Below are 18074 nucleotides of genomic sequence, written 5' to 3'. Positions count from 1 at the left end.
GGTCGAGAAAATGTATCTCCGATTGAAGTGCGAGGGACAAAACCACAGAACCAAACCAGAGACTGACAAAAACCAACCAAACCGCCTACAAGCATGAGGCCCACGAGTTGGGGATTTGCATGACCACGTGTGTCGCGCCCGGTTTATGGATTTCCAGTTTGAACCCCCCGAAAATCACCTAATTTAGGCTCGGCCTGCACATGCATATAGGTCCCCTTAACATTGCTAAGAAAGGACGGAAGGGCTCCATATATAAGGCCTTCCAACCTTCTTAGCTTAGTAATGTGGGACTAAATGCATACACTTATGCATTACCAAAAAATAAAAGGAATAGTTTTGAATTAAAACCACAAAACTCAACAAAAAGTTCTTAAACATTCATCTAGCGAACTAACATATCTTGCAATAACCTGTCGTCTAATGCACTGATTGGTGTCATTTCCGATCATTTTGGCATGTTCACACAAATCAAATATTTGTGAGTGCTATCTTTATTCAAGTGGTTGGGTTAAGTTATCCACTGTTTCAGAGATAACTCCACTTATTTACAATCTAGCAATGCTTACAAAAGTAATTTGTGTTTAAGGGACTTGTCATACAACAACCTCACCGGAAAAATTCCTGAAATTTTAGGAACTTTGTCATCGCTCTGGGTATTGTGAGTATCAACAACCAATACGTACACATGTTTTCATGTTTGGCTAAAGAAGAACTGACAGCCAAACTTCGGTGTCAATCTTTAGGAATTTGACAGGCAACAACCTTAGTGGACCAGTTCCTAATTCTTTGCTTCAAAAGTCACAGAATGAATCCCTGATACTGATGTATGTATTCTCTAATGTGCTTTAATTTTGATGCTTTAAAGTGTTGGAGCAATCCCAATGGTTCGCGGGACCGTGTGTTTTGGTGTTTGGGCAAAGGGTTTAAGTTAGGATTACCTTCGTTATTTGATATGTGTACTTGAGTTGTACAGGACTGCAGGTGACACATGTGACTCAGGTTGACGGCTTCAGGTCCGATGAAGGATGGAGCATCCGAGGGACCGTGGACAAGGCAGCGAGGACAAGGGCCGAGGGAAGCGACTTCGAGGCATATGCAAAGGATGGCATTGGGGACAAGCCGCGGGCTTGGATGCATCCGAGGGACGAGAGCCAAAGGAAGTAGGCTTGAAGGCAAGAGGTCAAAGCTGCAAAAAAAGCGTCAAATGAGTCATGAGGGTGAGGGTACGAGTGCATGAGAGATTGTACTCGGAGTAAAATCCTAGTTTCAGGATTTTACTGTAGTGGTACTGTAGCAATTACTGTAGCAGTCGACTGGTGATGGATCAATCGACTGATGCACTGTAGCATAGCCGTTGAGAGAGCCGTTGGGCTGGCACCAGTCGACTGGTGGAAGGATCAGTCGACTGGTAACGGGCAAATCAGGTTCTGATTTGTTCCAAGCTCTATAAGAAGGCGCTTGGTATGGCCGGCCAAGGTGACGAAATTAGACTTGGTTAAAGCCTAATTAGTAGTCACCAAAGTGCTCAAGGTTCTCTTGTGTCCAAGTGTTCTTGGTTGGAGTTGTGGTGAGGTTTCTCCACCCACAAGGAGGTTGAGCTAGCCGGAGTTTGCCGGGGACTAATCCAGCGACGGATTGAGGGATCGTCCACCTTACGGACACACCATGGAGTAGGAGCAAGTTATCTCCGAACCACGTAAACGAACGTGTTAGCGGTTTGCATTTCCATTCTTGTATTTAGTGTTTAGCTTTCCATTTGTGTTTGTTTGTATTCCGCTGCGCTAACATCATAGGAAGCAAGGATTTGGGGGTGTCGTCTATCCAACCCCCCTTCAAGCCGGCCACCGATCCTCCAACAAGTGGTATCAGAGCGAGGTCGCTCTCCGTCAGACTAATCGCCGAGGAAGCAAAGATGACCGGCTTGATAGATCCGCCAAAGTTCGAAGGAGAAAGCTTATGGGACATCACCTTTTGGATGGTGAAGATGAAGAACTTCTTCGAGATGGATTGGGACACAATGATGGTGGTGGAAGAGCCATTTCAAGTCCCTAAAGACAAGAACGGGAAGAAGCTCCGACCACGACATTGGACGGAGGAGCAAACCACACGATCGGAGGTAAATTCAAAGGTAATATCAATATTGATTGAAATTTTGCCTTCTAACGTGATAAGTCGTGTAGGTAAATATGAGAATGCCCATGAATTATGGAGCAAAGTGAAGAAATTTCCATGGGAGGAATTTTCACCTACACAAGAAGAAGAAGAAAAATCCGAAGAAAGTGTTGAAGTGGTCCAAGAGGAGAAGAAAGACCAATCGGATGTGGAGCCCAAGGAGTTGAGCTTAGTAGCTCAAGAAGAGGAGGTAGAGCAAACGGAAGTTGAGTCACGCTCAACATCCGAGGAGGAGAAGGAAGATGAAGCATCCTCAACATCCTCAAGGGTTGAAGAAGAATCCAAGACGGATGAAGAAGAAGTCTTGGAGGTCAACCTAGTGAGCACCTCCATCGAAGCTAAGTTAAAGGACCACATTGTATGCTTCAGGTGCAATAAGAAGGGACACTACAAGTGTAGGTGTCCATTGGATAAGAAGAAGGTATCTCCTAAACTCAATCAAGTTATATTGAATACTAACATGGATTGTAGGAATAAAGAAGCCCAAAAGAAGGAGAAGAAATGGCACATAGTGTGCTTCACGTGTGGTGAGCGGGGTCATTACCAGACCAAATGCCCAAAGAAGAAAGAAATCAAGAAGTTGGCGCATTTAAAGAAATGGGAGAAGAAGAGAAGCAAGAGTCAAGGGGGAGCTTCAAGGGTAAGGGAGGTATACCCTAACTTGAAGGTTAATTCAAATTTAACCTCCTCCATGCATGCTAGGAAAAATAATGTTAATCATTATATGCCCATGCAAAATTTTGGATTTAAATATCATGATAGGAATAGGGTAAATATCGATCATAACCCTAGGAGACCTATGCATGATAAACCTAGGAAAGTTAAATTCTCATTACCTAAGGAGAAGAAGGTAATAGAGAACCAAGGCATTAATCCCAAGAAGGGGAGACATATGCCTAGAAAGGGTAGGTCTAGGAATGTCCAAGGTGGACATGTTGACTCTAGGTTTAGGAATCTAGAAAGGGAGAATCAAGCTTTGAAGGCAAAGCTTGATGGTTTAGAGAAATTCCTTAAGAGATTCACTATTGGATCTAAGGGATTAAGTATGGTGTTGGGTAGCCAAAAACCCAACAATGATAGATCGGGTTTGGGATACCGATCTAATCCCTCCAAGGCCAAAAGGAGACCATGTGCTAGGGTGGCACATGATAAGGGCAAGGGAGAGTCATCTAAAGCCAATGAGAAGAAATATGCTAAGGTTGCATATGATTATAGCAAGGATGATGTGTCCAAGGTGCACCACTGTGGTTTAGCCATAATGGAGAAAGCATCTAAGAAGATGGCTAAGGTTAAGAGCTCTAGGGGGAGCTCAAAGAGTCAATTTGGGACCCATGGCCAATGGATCTCAGGTGAGTTTTACTTGGGAGTCTAGAGTAGTCATGGAATGTGCCAAATGATTTGGAGACGGATTTGAGTCTCAAACCTAGGGATTTGGCACACATGGTTTGTGTTTCATGCAAGAAATATGACATTTGGGTTCATATAGCATGATAAATAGTTTTGGATGTATAGATGTCATATAAACCAATGCTAGGGATGCATTGTGGGTTGGTATGGGCAAATACATCAAGAAGAAACCAAAACTAGGACTTTAGGTCAAGGTTCAATTGAACTATTTAACTAGTTTTGAATTTTATTTCAATCTTGGGATTGGTGATAAATATATTTTTATATATATTTTTCCCAAGTAGACAAGGTTAAAATAGACCTCTCCACAAAATTTGAGATTTTTTGGAGGTCTGTAGAATTTCTGGTGCATTTCTGAAGTTGATAAGAAAAGGTTGATTTTTTCAGAAATAGGGTGCCAGTCGACTGGTGCAGATACTAGTCGACTGGTAACAGTATTTTTGAGCACAGAATGTCTCTGTAAGCTCATTTTTATGAGGGCAGTCGACTGGTGCCAAGACCAGTCGACTGGTAACAGTAGATTTCGACTACAGAATGTTTCTGTAAGGTTCTGTCGAAGGGGGCAGTCGACTGGCACTTAGGGCAGTCGACTGATACCAGCCTAAACGTGTTTTTCAACGTTGTTCTTGACCGTGTCAACTCGTTTAAATGTATGAGATCCATGGGAGATAAATACATGAGTTTAGGGTCAATTTGGATGACATGTTTTCAACAATTGGGATATTGTTGGAGCTCTTTTTGATGTATGGCAAAGGGGGAGAATTTTAGGTTTAAGTGGAAAACCTATACACCTTTGCAAGAAATCCTAGCTCGAGGGGGAGCATAGGTGAAGGGGGAGCGATTGTTTAGGCAAAGGGGGAGAAGTTTACCTTTGCGGGAAATCCTAGCTCAAGGGAGAGCTTAGGTGAAGGGGGAGCCTAGGGATTTAGGTTCCATTATTTATGCATGAGTTGATTTGCATATTTATTTGCATATGTATTACATTTATGTTTCCCTAACTTAAACAGGTTGCCAAACATCAAAAAGGGGGAGATTGTTGGAGCAATCTAGGTGCCCTAAGTTTTGATGTTTGGGCAAAGGTTTAAGTTAAGTTTATTGTTGTATTTGATATGCATTGTGAGTGTGCAGGATACATGTACAACAAGGAAAGTCCAAGGGTGAGTCTTGGCGGTGTAAGTCCAATCATGTAGTCTTGGCAACGTAAGTCCAAGTGTGATCTTGGCAAAGGAGGAAAGTCCAAGGATGAGTCTTGGCGGTGTAAGTCCAAGTGTGTAGTCTGGGCAATGTAAGTCCATTCGGCAGTTGCCAAGTGTGTAGCCTTGGCAATGTAAGTCCATTCGGCGGAGTAAGTCCAAGTGTGTAGCCTTGGCATCGTAAGTCCATTGTTTTTAGCATGATTATTTGCTATATGTTTTCCCTAACTTAAATGTATTGCCAAACACCAAAAAGGGGGAGATTGTTGGAGCAATCCCAATGGTCCGCGGGACCATGTGTTTTGGTGTTTGGGCAAAGGGTTTAAGTTAGGATTACCCTCGTTATTTGATATGTGTACTTGAGTTGTGCAGGACTGCAGGTGACACATGTGACTCAGGTTGACGGCTTCGGGTCCGGTGAAGGATGGAGCATCCGAGGGACCGTGGACAAGGCAGCGAGGACAAGGGCCGAGGGAAGCGACTTCGAGGCATATGCAAAGGATGGCATTGGGGACAAGCCGCGGGCTTGGATGCATCCGAGGGACGAGAGTCAAAGGAAGTAGGCTTGAAGGCAAGAGGTCAAAGCTGCAAAGAAAGCGTCAAATGAGTCATAAGGGTGAGGGTACGAGTACATGAGAGATTGTACTCGGAGTAAAATCCTAGCTTTAGGATTTTACTGTAGCGGTACCGTAGCAGTTACTGTAGCGTACTGTAGCAGTTACTGTAGCACACTGTAGCAGTCGACTGGTGATAGATCAGTCGACTGATGCACTGTAGCATAGCCGTTGAGAGAGCCGTTGGGCTAGCACCAGTCGACTGGTAACGGGCAAATCAGGTTCTGATTTGTTCCAAGCTCTATAAGAAGGAGCTTAGTATGGCCGGCCAAGGTGACGAAATTAGACTTGGTTAAAGCCTAATTAGTAGTCACCAAAGTGCTCAAGGTTCTCTTGTGTCCAAGTGTTCTTGGTTGGAGTTGTGGTGAGGTTTCTCCACCCACAAGGAGGTTGAGCTAGCCGGAGTTTGCCGGGGACTAATCCACCGACGGATTGAGGGATCGTCCACCTTACGGACACGCCGTGGAGTAGGAGCAAGTTATCTCCAAACCACGTAAACGAACGTGTTAGCGGTTTGCATTTCCATTCTTGTATTTAGTGTTTAGCTTTCCATTTGTGTTTGTTTGTATTCCGCTACGCTAACATCATAGGAAGCAAGGATTTGGGGGTGCCGTCTATCCAACCCCCCTTTGCCTAACATCCAAAAAGGAACTTCTCTTTCTAATTTCTAATTTAGTGACTACTTTGATCATTCTCAATTTCTAATTATTTGAACTTCTCTTTTTTTGGTTCTATAAACCACTAGTCTTGAAGGCAATCCAAATCTAACTTGTACTAACGGAACTTCATGTAAACTGACTACGGATATTGGAAAGGCAAAGAAAATTCCAATTCTTGTTATTGTGATTACTATTTGTGTAGTTCTGGTTGCAGTGTTCTTGTTCGTATCCTTTTTTGTCTGTCGAAGAAAGGAAAAATCAACAGGTAATACTTCTTTAATTTGCAGAAATCATTGACTTGTATTTGCTAAATTTCAGCCTGCAAAATCTAAAATTCATCTCGTTGCCATGTTTAAATTGAAATGAACTTCAAGGTGGTCCTTTAAAACCGAAGACGCGACCATTCACATACGATTGAAGAAAATAGCCAATAACTTTGAAACTCTTATTGGCAAGGGTGGGTTTGACCATGTGTACCGTGGTTCCTTTAAAGATGGTATTCCAGCTGCAGTCAAGACATGATCCCAATCATCAAAACAGGGAACTAAACAATTTTTGGCTGAAGTCAGTACCTGATTCAATCTTATTTAACATAAAACTAAACAAATGACACTTCCTTGCTTTTTGACTTCAACTTTACTGGAAATCCCTAGAGATTGTAATTTAGTATTCTGGTCTTTCATGCAGGTTCAACATTTGATAAGGATTCATCACAATTATCTAGTTTTTATTCATGGTTTCTGTATGGAAGGGAAGTTTATGGCACTTGTCTATGAGTACATGGCCAATGGAAACTTAAAAGATCACATCATAGGTTCGAACTATGTACACTGGTCTCTAGTATCTCTTAGTCCATCTCACTGAACATCCATTTAACGAGTTTTAATTCCTATAATCACCTCAACAGGTAAAACTGTTAGCGACGTTACATCAAATTGGAAAAAACGCCTACAAATTGCCATTGAATCCGCACGAGGTTTGATACGCCTACATATTTTCTTACAGATTCATATTTTTAGATGTTCCTAGTTCTCTTCGTTCGAATGTAGGATTAGAGTACTTGCATCATGGCTGCACACCACCGCTTGTGCAGAGATGTGAAGTCTGCAAACATCCTCTTGAATGAAAGACTAGAAGCCAAGATTGCAGATTTCTGACTGTCCAAGGCCATCCAAAACCATACTAGTAATGTTGCAACTGTAAATTCCCAACTATACGGGGCATCCAAAATGGTGTTACTAAGGGTTGGATATACGTGAATGGAGAAGAAGTGGAAAAGGAAAGGAACTTTAGTATGAATGGAACTTTAGTCTCATATTGAGAGTTTCAAGGTATTAACTAGTTTATATTGATTCACATACATTAATATATGATGCATGTGAATAAATACATGGAGGGAGACTCTCTCTCAGATATGGGTCAGGTTGTCCTCCAAGAGCTCATTGAGGCCATAACAGATTCAAGGCTACAAAACATTTACGATATCAATTCCATTTGGCAAACTGCCACAGCTGACTGACATTCCCAGTGAGAGGCCAACCATGAGTGAGATCATAGCTGAGCTGAAGGAGAGCTTGAGATGGCAGATGTATCATGAAAGGACCATTAATTTTGAGAGATAATGATAACCAACAGACCACAACTAATAATCCTGAGAAGGCATAAGAATTTTCATCTCCTTCGGCAAGATAAGACTTCTCCAAGTCATTGTCCTTGATTAAGATCAAGAACTTTTATGGATTAAGAATATGGTTTAGTTGGATAGTTCTATATATGTAAGTTATCAGTCTTTTCAGTAGGTTGTAATTTCCCAATGAACTTTGATTACTTGAACAAGGTTTGTTAGCAATGTCCAGAAGCACTTTGTTGTTCATACTGGAGGTATACCATGTAGACTTCTAGCTCCAAACTACGTAGTTTGTTTACACGTGTGTAAGTAGTGTGAAGTTTGAAACCTATTTGCTAATGAAATTGTCTTGAAAACAGTTTATATCACTTTGGATTATATATAATTATATGTATCATATCGTTAGCATCTTGTGATGAGTTGTTGAGGGATCCATATAGCCAATTAAGGCAGCTGGATTGTTGTTGTTGTTGTATCATTAGCAGCTTGTGATCCGAGTCGTTATGCAAAAAGTTTGCAATTACTAATTGTGACAGAGTCGATGCATGGCACTATTACAATTTGGGAGAGATCTTAAATTGTTAGTATTATCTTTTCTTTTATAATACAACCTACGTAAATTAAAAGGAGGTGAACACGGAATATCAGGAATATTGCAACACTTGACTTAAATATTAAATGGTTAAATTAAATTTTGCTTAAAGTATCATAGCAGGGATAGTTCAGTTGGGAGAACGTTAGACTGAAGATCTGAAGGTCATGTATTCGATCCACGTTCACTGCATATTTTTCTACATTTTTTTCCTAGTGGTACAGGAGTTTCCTTCTATTTCTTACATGCTACTCCGCCCTCCGTCAATAGCTTTGGGAATAAACAATCAAACCTATAACAAGGGTTGTTCCTACAAATCAAATTGATGTTGTTGCACCGGTGCATTAAGAATAGAGAGTTGCTCTAATTATATAAAAGAATGTACACATTGTGATTTTAATTTACTTCTTTCTTAATTTTAAGGTACAAGTAATGTGTGTCTTTACTGCCTTACACTTGCAGCTTCAGTTGCAATTACGCCAAATCCCATTTCTGTTTTCCATGATTTAATTTAGATAGTTGCTTACTTTATTTCTGGATTGAAATTGAGGAAATGCAGGTCAAAATTAGGGAGACAAAAAAAAAAATGGATTGCCTTCGAGTAAGGCATCCGCATTAATTAGGTTTGCAGAATCAAACAAAAGCTCAAATACTTGGAAAGAATCCCCTAAACGACCATGAACAAATTAAGCCTTTAGAACAATTGAAAATAATAAATAGAGAAAACTTACTTCGATTCCAGGGATCGTCCTTAGTTTGTTGCCACTTTCCATTAAGGTTGTTTCCTCAATCCTCATCCAGTCAAATTCCTACAAAATGGAATGAAAAGTTGGGCACTTTGTAATTTCTTCTACAGCTAATTAACCATGAAATGGCATACGGTGATACTCACATTACAGCAGCTTTTGCATGTGAAAGTTGTAGTTGTTCAGCAAGTAGAACCGTTGACATTGAAGTTAGTGCTGACTTTGTCTTGACTTCATGTTGCATCTCGGTTATTTTAGAAACTTGTACAATTAATTTAGCGATGAATCCGCAGGGTCAAATTAGGGCGGTTAAGTTAGTGAATCTTTTTTTTTTTTTTAAGAGCGGCTGGAATAGAATTTAGCCACTCTAAATACGAGCACACGAGATAATTAAAGATGATGCTAAACCAATCTGAACAGTGAACTAAACGTTGATTAGGCTTAAATGGCTCGAATTAGTATTTTCAAACCATTATCTTTCACATTAATATTGACATTGTAAAACCAGCTACAGGAAGTAAGAACACTAGCTAGCTCTATTTAGTTAATATAGTTATCAATATAATAATAACTATTATTAAATATTTTATCCGCATGTATATATACGCATGGATAATTTATATCTGTCATTGGATCTTCGTTCGCATGATGTCAGAGCTCCATCCTCGGCCCACAGCTGATGGCCCTCGCGATATTGTTCTTGGGCATGGCCATGTCAGCAGTCGTCGTCGTCCGTCTCTGGGAGCACTTCTTTGCGATATCCCTCATGGAGATCGCGAGAGAGAGCTTGGGATTCATCCTCACCGTCCTGTTGAACTTGCTGCACAGAGACATGTGCGACGCCAGAGCTTCTGCTTTGGTGATCATCAATGGCGGCGGCGACGACGACGACGTAGGATGAGCCTCTCGCTTCATCTGCAGCTCCAAGTTGATGGCCTCCGAGCAGAGGCCGCAGACCCAGTTGCCGTGGAACGCGTCCCGGATGCGGCGGATGTAGGTCGGAGTGCACTCCTCCGACATCCCGCAGCACTCGCACCGCACGCTCTCCACTCCCTGCGTAACTACTTGAATATCCCTTGTCACCTTCTGATCGCTGCCGGTCTTCTCACCGGCGGCCCTTTCGCCGTCGTCGGAGGCGATGACGAGGTTGGTGGCACGCATCTCGAACATCGTCACGTCGGCGGAGACAGTTTGTAGCAGCAGCTGGTTAGTCTGCATGCGTATGATCATGATCAGAACTAATTAATATTACAATTCGTGAAAGAATGAAGTGATCAGTTAATTAACTCCAAGAATAAATAGTTATTTTAATTTGACCTTTTTTTTTTTTGTATCATGTGATTACACTTGCTAATGACATTTATTAAAAAAATTTAATCAAAAAATAAAAAAACATATTAGATTTTTTGTAATGATACTTTTCTCAAATATCATTATTTATAATTCAATTATCTTTTTCTTCAAATTTATTAAACCTAATTTTTTTTCTCTATATTTTCCCCTCCTATCTTAAATCCTCCTCTTTATAAGAAAATCTCTCTTTGTTGTTTGACTGAACGAGGTAAATCCTAACCCACCCTTCCTTCCTTTTTCTCGTCACAGCATCTACAATAATTAAAAATATTTCTTCTATTATTCAAATATTTTAATTTTTTAATTAAATATGTCATCAATCAAATATTTATCGATATCACCTTACATCTAATTTTACATTTAAATGAAATTAATATATATTTTTAATATATTAATTTTTCATTTTTTTGTAATTTTTTAGTCCCAACAAGTCAAAAAAATAGTTAATTAAATTTTTTAAAAAAATCATAACCTACCTTTTAGTGCAGTAAGGATCCTCTAGTCCTTAAATTATGGACCAAAGGATGTTCCATTGCATAAGGATCCTTGATTTAGATAGACTCTACCTTTAAATGAGTGGGATCCATCCAAATCAAGGATCTAAAAAATAAATCATCCTCTAGTCTGTAATTTGTGGACCAAAGGATCCGTCCTCCTTTTAGTGGACCCCAAAAAAAGAAATCATCCGATAATTTCTAATCATCCCAAGAATATCTCTTTTAATGAAAGGTATTTAAGAATAAAATATTTAAAGAAATATCCCTTCTAAATATCTCAAAAGAGAGGCCGAAATAATGGATGTTTCTCAGCCGAAGGTACTGTCATTGCAAGATGGATGACAATTATATATTAACCATTTTATTTGTATTTTAATTTTTTTATTTCTACTTTAAATGAATTTAGTACAAAAGGCGATTCAAATTTAGTACATGAATGAACTAGTATGGCATGTGTAAATTTTAAATTTAGATTTTAAATACATATTAATGATATATAGTTGATAATGTCTTTAGTATAAAAGATATTAACCAATGTCACTATAAATTACTTGAAGCATTTTAAATTGAACTTATAAATTACTATTGTGATAATTTGTATTGCTTATAATTACTAATACAAATGGGTTTCAGTGACATTTAAATTTATCATTATAATAATAAAACATACAAAAATACCATTGAAATATGAATCTTTCTTGACATTTTAATATTCCTAAATTAAGGTACCTCTAAGTTGATATTGATATCAGTGATATTACAAAATGCGAAAACTTAATTAACATCACTAAAAGTATATTATATTCTTGTATCTTCTTAAAGAGTTTTATTCTAGTAGCCTAACCCATACGAGAAAACCGACTCTTCATAATTAAGTACAAGATTCAATAGCTCTTGATCGAGAGGATTTTCGTAGCCTCGTAGGGTTTTATCCCTTATAATCTATATATGATAGCTAAAGGAGATTGTTTCTTTTTCTCTTCATCTTTCTTTTCACTATATATATGATTATCTGCAAGCACTGAGATCATTATATATATTAATTCAAGTAAGGAAGATGCATAGAATTCGTTACCTTGCTGAGCATGAGACTTGATTCCTTCTCGTCAGTGTACGAAGCCATGGAGTGTACAAGCTTCCCTGTTTATCTGATCTCCTCCCTTCCTCTCTCCCTCAATTTATAGATCACCATTCATGCATGCATGGATGCATGCTAAAAGGCAATGCAGATGGAGTGGATCAATAAATGCTCGCGAGAGTGAAGAACCTCCCCAGTTGTTGGGGTCTCATGCACGTTCTGTAATTAGAGCTGTCAATTTAGATTGAGTCCATTTCGTCAAATAATTTAAACGAGTTAGGTTAAAATTTTATCAATCCAAACTTACCACGGACCGCCTAGGCACGCGACCCGCGAGAGTTGGCCCGCGGCCCGCACAAGTTGCCACGCGGGTTGCCCCGCGACCCATGTGGGTCGGCCCACGATGGGTTTGGATTGACCTGTGGATTGAGAAACACATGTAAGCTAAGTGTTTTGCCAATTTATTATCTTTCTTATCATTTTGAAATAAAAATAATATTTTTCATCCCACATAACTACTCGTTTGCGTTCATTTATATTTAAAATATGGATACATTTGGTTGATAAAATATTTTTGAAGTAAAACATTGAAAATATAAAACATTTTAAATTTTTTTTAAAAAAAAATTGATAAGCCTGCGGGTTGATCCATCAAACTCTCAATTCGCCTTAGATTGGGTTAAATTGAAAATTTTTCAATCCGCTAAATTGACGGTTCGGCCCGCTCCGATCCGTCAAATGGTTGGATCGTCACGGACCGATCCGTCCCGCTATGAGTTGGTCCATTTGATAGCTCTATCCGTAATGGCAAAAAGTGGCAGTGTGCAGATTAAACTCCCCTTTCCGCCTTTCGTGATCAAAAGAAAAGATAGGAGAGCTTGCAGTAGTTAGCCCACTAAATTAATTGCAGCAACTGGAGGCACAGACACAGTTGAAAGGCGTCTGAAGTAGTCCAGAGTAAGTGTACTAAGAGATTATATATATATCAGAAACCCTGATTCAGTAATCATACATCACCCTCTATGCAGATATTTTCCTTAATGTGGCTGCCGCCCATGGTTTGGCCACCAGTCTCTTGTCTGGGATTACGAACAAAAACTATATGGACGGATCCTATTCATTAATTGTTTCAGTTACGGTGATCAATATTGAATATATATGTAAATCGAAAAAATATTGAATATATATGTAAATGGAAAAAAAAAGTAAAAAAGGAAAAAAAAATTATTATGAATAAGACTTTAGTCTTATATTAAAAATTTTCAGGTATATTAATTAGTTTATATTAATTTACATATATTGACGATGTAAATATTGAAAAATAATTTATGGTCGGAGATATACGAGGTATTAACTAAATTTAAATATTCGAATTAAATTCAACTTACAGTTGAGATGACCTAAGCTAATAATCTCAGGCTGTCAATAGGGGTTGATTTCTGCCAAATGATGAAGGCAGTCTACACAGTGTTAACAGAGCGGGCTGAGCGGTCGGGCGAGCAGGTCGACCGAGCAGAAAGTTTGTGCAAGAAGATTAGTCCGGGGGGGGGGGGGTAGAGTAACTGATCAAGATATAGAGCCGAGCGGTTGAGCAGACTGGTCGAGCGAGAGGTCGGCCGGGTCGAACGGACAATAACCTATCGGGCGAGCTGACAGGCTGAGGAGCAAAGAGACTAGTCGGGGCAACAGGTGTCGATCGGGCGAAGATTCCGAGCGGGCATATAGACCGAGTAAATGGGCGACAAGGCTTTGACACCGAGCGGAACCAATTGAACAGAGTGAGCAACGAATCGAGGCCTGCGAGAGTCACAGTGTCCTTGAAACAGATTCGCCCCACCTCCGGCTGTGCCGAGACTTACTAGGGTCGTCTGTTTTCCAGGATACAATGGCTAACCATGATTCCCACAAAGCATTGGTGGTCACAGCGAATTGAGTGACACCCGATTGCTATCACGGGCACTCTGCCGAGCAGGAGTTGCACGACAAAGGAGGAGGGGAATAAAAGTGGAGAGATGCTGCTTGTGTTGCCGTGTGTGTTCTGCCTATGATCTACTTGTCGAGCAGCTCGTGTTGCCCCGATCGGTCCGGCATTCGACGCGCGCAGGTCATCCCCGCACACGAGTCAACATGGTTCAGTGCAATCCACGCGTGAGAGAGAGTCTCTCCCCATGTATTTTTTCACATCCTCAATGCATGTAAATAAATATAAACCAACCAACATGCCATGAAACTCCTAATGTGGGGCTAAAGTCTCATTCACAATAGAACTTCTATCCTCTTCAACTTTTTCTCCATTCACACATATTCAACAGTGAACAAATACATAAAGAGGGACTCTCTCACACACGTGGGTACCTAGGGGTATAAATCCAGGGCCCGAATGCACTAAATCAAGTTGACTCGTGTGCGAGTAAGACCTGTGCGCGCTGAATGTTGGATTGGTTGGGGTAAAATTTACCGAAGTGGAATAACCATATTTGCTGCTCAAGAAGGTAACAGAAGTATTAAACATGGTTAATGGCGATTTTGTCACCTCCCGGATAGTAATGGTCGCTAGCTATCATTAATGCTTCGATTTTGAATGGTTATTATTCGATGTTCAATGCAGGTAGAGGATGGTGCTCCTATATAAAAGGAGAACATGGTCTTTGAGCAGAACACACACAAAAAAGCTAAAGCTCTACACCTACGTTCCCCCTCCTCTTCTGTCGTACATTTCTTGTTCGGCGGAGTATCCGTGATAACAGTCGGGTACCTCTTGATTAATTAGTTCATCGTTACCACTAATACTTGGTGTGCGTCATTGTTAATCGTTGTATCTTGGAAAACAGACGACCCAAGAAACCTCAAAGCACAATTGGAAGTAGGGTGGATATATTTCAAGGAAACTGTGTTCATCGCAGGCCTCAGTCCGCTTCGCTCGCTCAGACGCTTTTCCCGCTCGGCTGCTTCGTTAGCTTGGTCCACTTCGTCGTATCGAACGCTTTACCCGCTCGAGCCGCTTTGTCGCTCCGGCTGCTCTGCCTTTAAGCCGCCCTGCCTTCTACTGTTAAGCTGCTTTACTCGGTCAGCCACTCGGCCTGATCAGCCTACTTGACTGCACTATCCAATCGGTCGCACAACCCGCCCGACCACACTACCCAATTAGTCGCTCGTCTTGATCAGCTATTCTGCTCTACTGCTCTGCCCAGTTAGGTACTCTGTCCACTGAGCTACTCTGCCTCGCTCGACCTAATCTGCTGTTTTGCCCGCTCGATCGATCAGCACGCTCGGCCTATTTGCACGCTCTGCTCGCTCGCCCGATCTACCCACTCGGCCGCTCTACCCACTCGACCACTATACAGTCTACACAACACATGATAGAAACCAACCTCGACTAGCAGTCTGAGATTATTAACTCAGATCATCTTAACAAATAAATTAAATTTAACTTAGTATAATTTAAATTTAATTAATTTATTAAAATCTTTAACAGATTATCCAACAATCAGCTGCAGCCGCAGTTAGTTGCCAATCAATTTTCATTAGTTTCCTTTTGCTAATAAATTTAAGTACCAACCCTGAGAAGCTCGTGTTGATTGATCATTGATTGGAATATTATCAATTAAAACCTGTCAAGTGAGTCTTGTGATCATCTCTGTGATCAATATTGATTCTGCATATCTTATCCCATCGCTAACTTTTCACTTTGTTAGTTTACCCTTTTCCTGTTGCTTTTTTCACAACTATCTCAGGCGCACAGTGTAGCCGAAGGAGAAGATTTATGCTCATATGGGCCAAGAAAGCCTAGCCATTAGTGACGAGGCCCAAAAGCCTGTTTCGGCCCATCTGTTTCTTTGAACAGTAGTTCGTTTTTCAAAATCCACCTGTCATCGAAGGAATTTCCATTGCCACCGCTCTTTCCCCCCGTTGATTTAGGGTTTGAAGTTTCGCCAGAGGAAAGGGGGTCGGCGACCCATCAGCGACGATGAGCTCCCCCGTGCCGCGGAGCTCCACGAAGCCGACGCGGTTGTCTCCGTTCTTTCGAGACCTCGCCTCGCCCATCTCTCCCCACCGCCGATCCGCCGGCCAATTCTCCGCGCCCCGCCACGGCGCTGCCGTTGACTCCGACCTCCCTCCTCCGCCCTTCTTCACGCTCGACGATCGTGCGGATTTCTCGCCCGAGGCCGACCTCCCGCCGCCCTCTCTGGTGTCCCCCATCGGCGCCAGGAGCTGGGGCCAGAAGGGATCGCTCTCGCCTTCCCCTTCCTATTCATCCTCTTCCCGCTTCCTTCCGACCCGAGCCGCGGAGGCGAATGGCGCTGGTCCTTCCGACCGGCGTGGGAAGAGCCCTGAAGGCTCGAGTTGGGCGATTTCGCCTGCCGAAAATGGTGGGGAACGAGATCCGGACCGCAGCTCGCCTGTAGATGGGGTGGTTGAGCCGGGAGCGTTGATTGTGCTTCCGCCGCCGCCGAGTAGGGATTTACCGAGGCCTGAGCTGCAAGGACCTGTGGTGCTGAATGGTGGCCTGGAGACGGACACATGGGTTACTGTTTTTGGGTATGAAATCAATTTCTCTCTTTGCAAGCTCTGGATTTTACTTCTGTTGAAGCTATTTTCCTTGCTATTTCATCATATGGCTAATTATGTCTTGTGCCCTACTTATCTTCAATTGCTTTACCTATAATAACCTCAGATGATTATGGCATCCATTGTAAAATTTATAAAATGTAGTTACTCTTTACTTTTATCCAGTGAATTTCCATGATTTTGATGAATCATATGTTTGTTCATTCTCCTTTGCCTTGTACCTTGTTGAAGAAGATCCACATAAATAATTTATTGTGGAATAGCAGCTTGGTGTTATCTTTACTGGTTTTAAGAGGGATCCTGAATACCTGAATGGTGACCTTTTGAGTTACAACCAATTTTAAGCCTTCATATCCTAGAGTTTTTGGGAAAGCTTTTGAGACGGTGTCAATATATTCCTTTGTCACCCGGCTGGCTTATCCATAGATAGTTTGGTTTGTTCAGATGAAAGAACTGTTTTGATCATATACAAACATTATTAATGCCTTGCTATTTTCTTCTTCATGAGAACTACTTAAGAATACTTTGCATTGTGGCTTTCAATTGCACAGCTATATTTGAGTATTGCATCATTCCTTCTTTCTAGGTTTTCTCCTGCAGATACTAACTTGGTTCTTCGGGAGTTTGAAAAATGTGGCCCCATATTAAAACATGTACCTGGGCCCAGGAATTCCAACTGGATACACATTCTCTATCAGGTAATCTATTTTTCTCATTCACGTCTTTCAACTTAAAATTGTTGGTGTTCTTTTTTGGTTCTTATTTCCTAACATTGAGAATAACACACCATTCAGAATTATAGTTTTGACAATCTGTTGTATGGTTATATCTATGAAGGATCCATTCATTTTGTTTATTTTGCAGAAAGCAACTTACATGGGTTTTAAATCCATCCATGGGTTGTAATTTCTTATTTTATCCCATGCCAAATGATATATTTATATTCTTGTTTCGTCCTTGTGTCCTGCAGAAACCCTATCATGCACAAATAGCTCTCAAGAAAAATGGAACTCAGCTAAACAATCTGTTGGTAGTTGGAGTGAAACCTGTAGACCCAATGCATCGCCATCATCTAAAGGAATCGGCACACCAAATCAATCAAGGAGGCTTCATGGTTTCATTGCCCTCCAAGGTTGGCACTTTGAGTCGATCATCAAATCATGCAGATAAGTCTTCGAATTACAGTTCTGATCAGAGGCACCACCATTCAAATGGAATAATTGCAACTCCAGCAAATTCTCTTGTATCCAAGGTTATGGACTTGGTGTTCGGAATGTGAGTGGGAGTTGTAATAATGCTCTTGCATGAAAAGATAGTGAGTTATTGAGGCTTGGTTTTGTTATGGTAATGGAGTTTCTTGCAACAATTTATGTAGTTTTTCTTGCGAGTATCTTGTGTTGTATTAACATTGTACTCAGAATCACTGACCACCCATTTGAGTTTAGCTTTTATCTTTGCAATAGCTCTTTTAAAAATGTCTCTGCGGTGAAAAAAAAAACAGAAAAAGGAAATAAAATGACAAAATTTTTGTAGTCGGACTTTGTTTCCATTTACTTCATTGGAAAAG

The 18074-nt window shown here is 40.9% G+C and overlaps 1 protein-coding gene across 1 annotated transcript; it reads left to right on the top strand.

The window, feature by feature from the left end:
• Window positions 1-15826: 15826 nt before the first annotated feature.
• Window positions 15827-17958, top strand: LOC121970571 (nuclear pore complex protein NUP35-like). Its single transcript, XM_042521364.1, has 3 exons — window positions 15827-16477; window positions 17094-17205; window positions 17478-17958. Exons 1-3 carry the CDS (start codon window positions 15906-15908, stop codon window positions 17784-17786), a joined length of 993 nt encoding a protein of 330 aa, XP_042377298.1. The 5' UTR covers window positions 15827-15905; the 3' UTR covers window positions 17787-17958.
• Window positions 17959-18074: the final 116 nt, after the last annotated feature.

Source organism: Zingiber officinale, chromosome 4A, assembly GCF_018446385.1.
Source record: "Zingiber officinale cultivar Zhangliang chromosome 4A, Zo_v1.1, whole genome shotgun sequence".
NCBI lineage: Eukaryota > Viridiplantae > Streptophyta > Magnoliopsida > Zingiberales > Zingiberaceae > Zingiber > Zingiber officinale.
Note: the sequence above shows the minus strand (reverse complement) of the source record. Positions and strands in the feature narration are given on the sequence as shown.

Coding starts and splice junctions, on each gene's coding strand:
- LOC121970571 (XM_042521364.1), top strand. CDS start 15,906: ATGAGCTCCCCCGTGCCGCGGAGCTCCACGAAGCCGACGCGGTTGTCT. Junction 16,478..17,093: donor ACATGGGTTACTGTTTTTGG/GTATGAAATCAA, acceptor CCTTCTTTCTAG/GTTTTCTCCTGCAGATACTA. Junction 17,206..17,477: donor GGATACACATTCTCTATCAG/GTAATCTATTTT, acceptor TGTGTCCTGCAG/AAACCCTATCATGCACAAAT.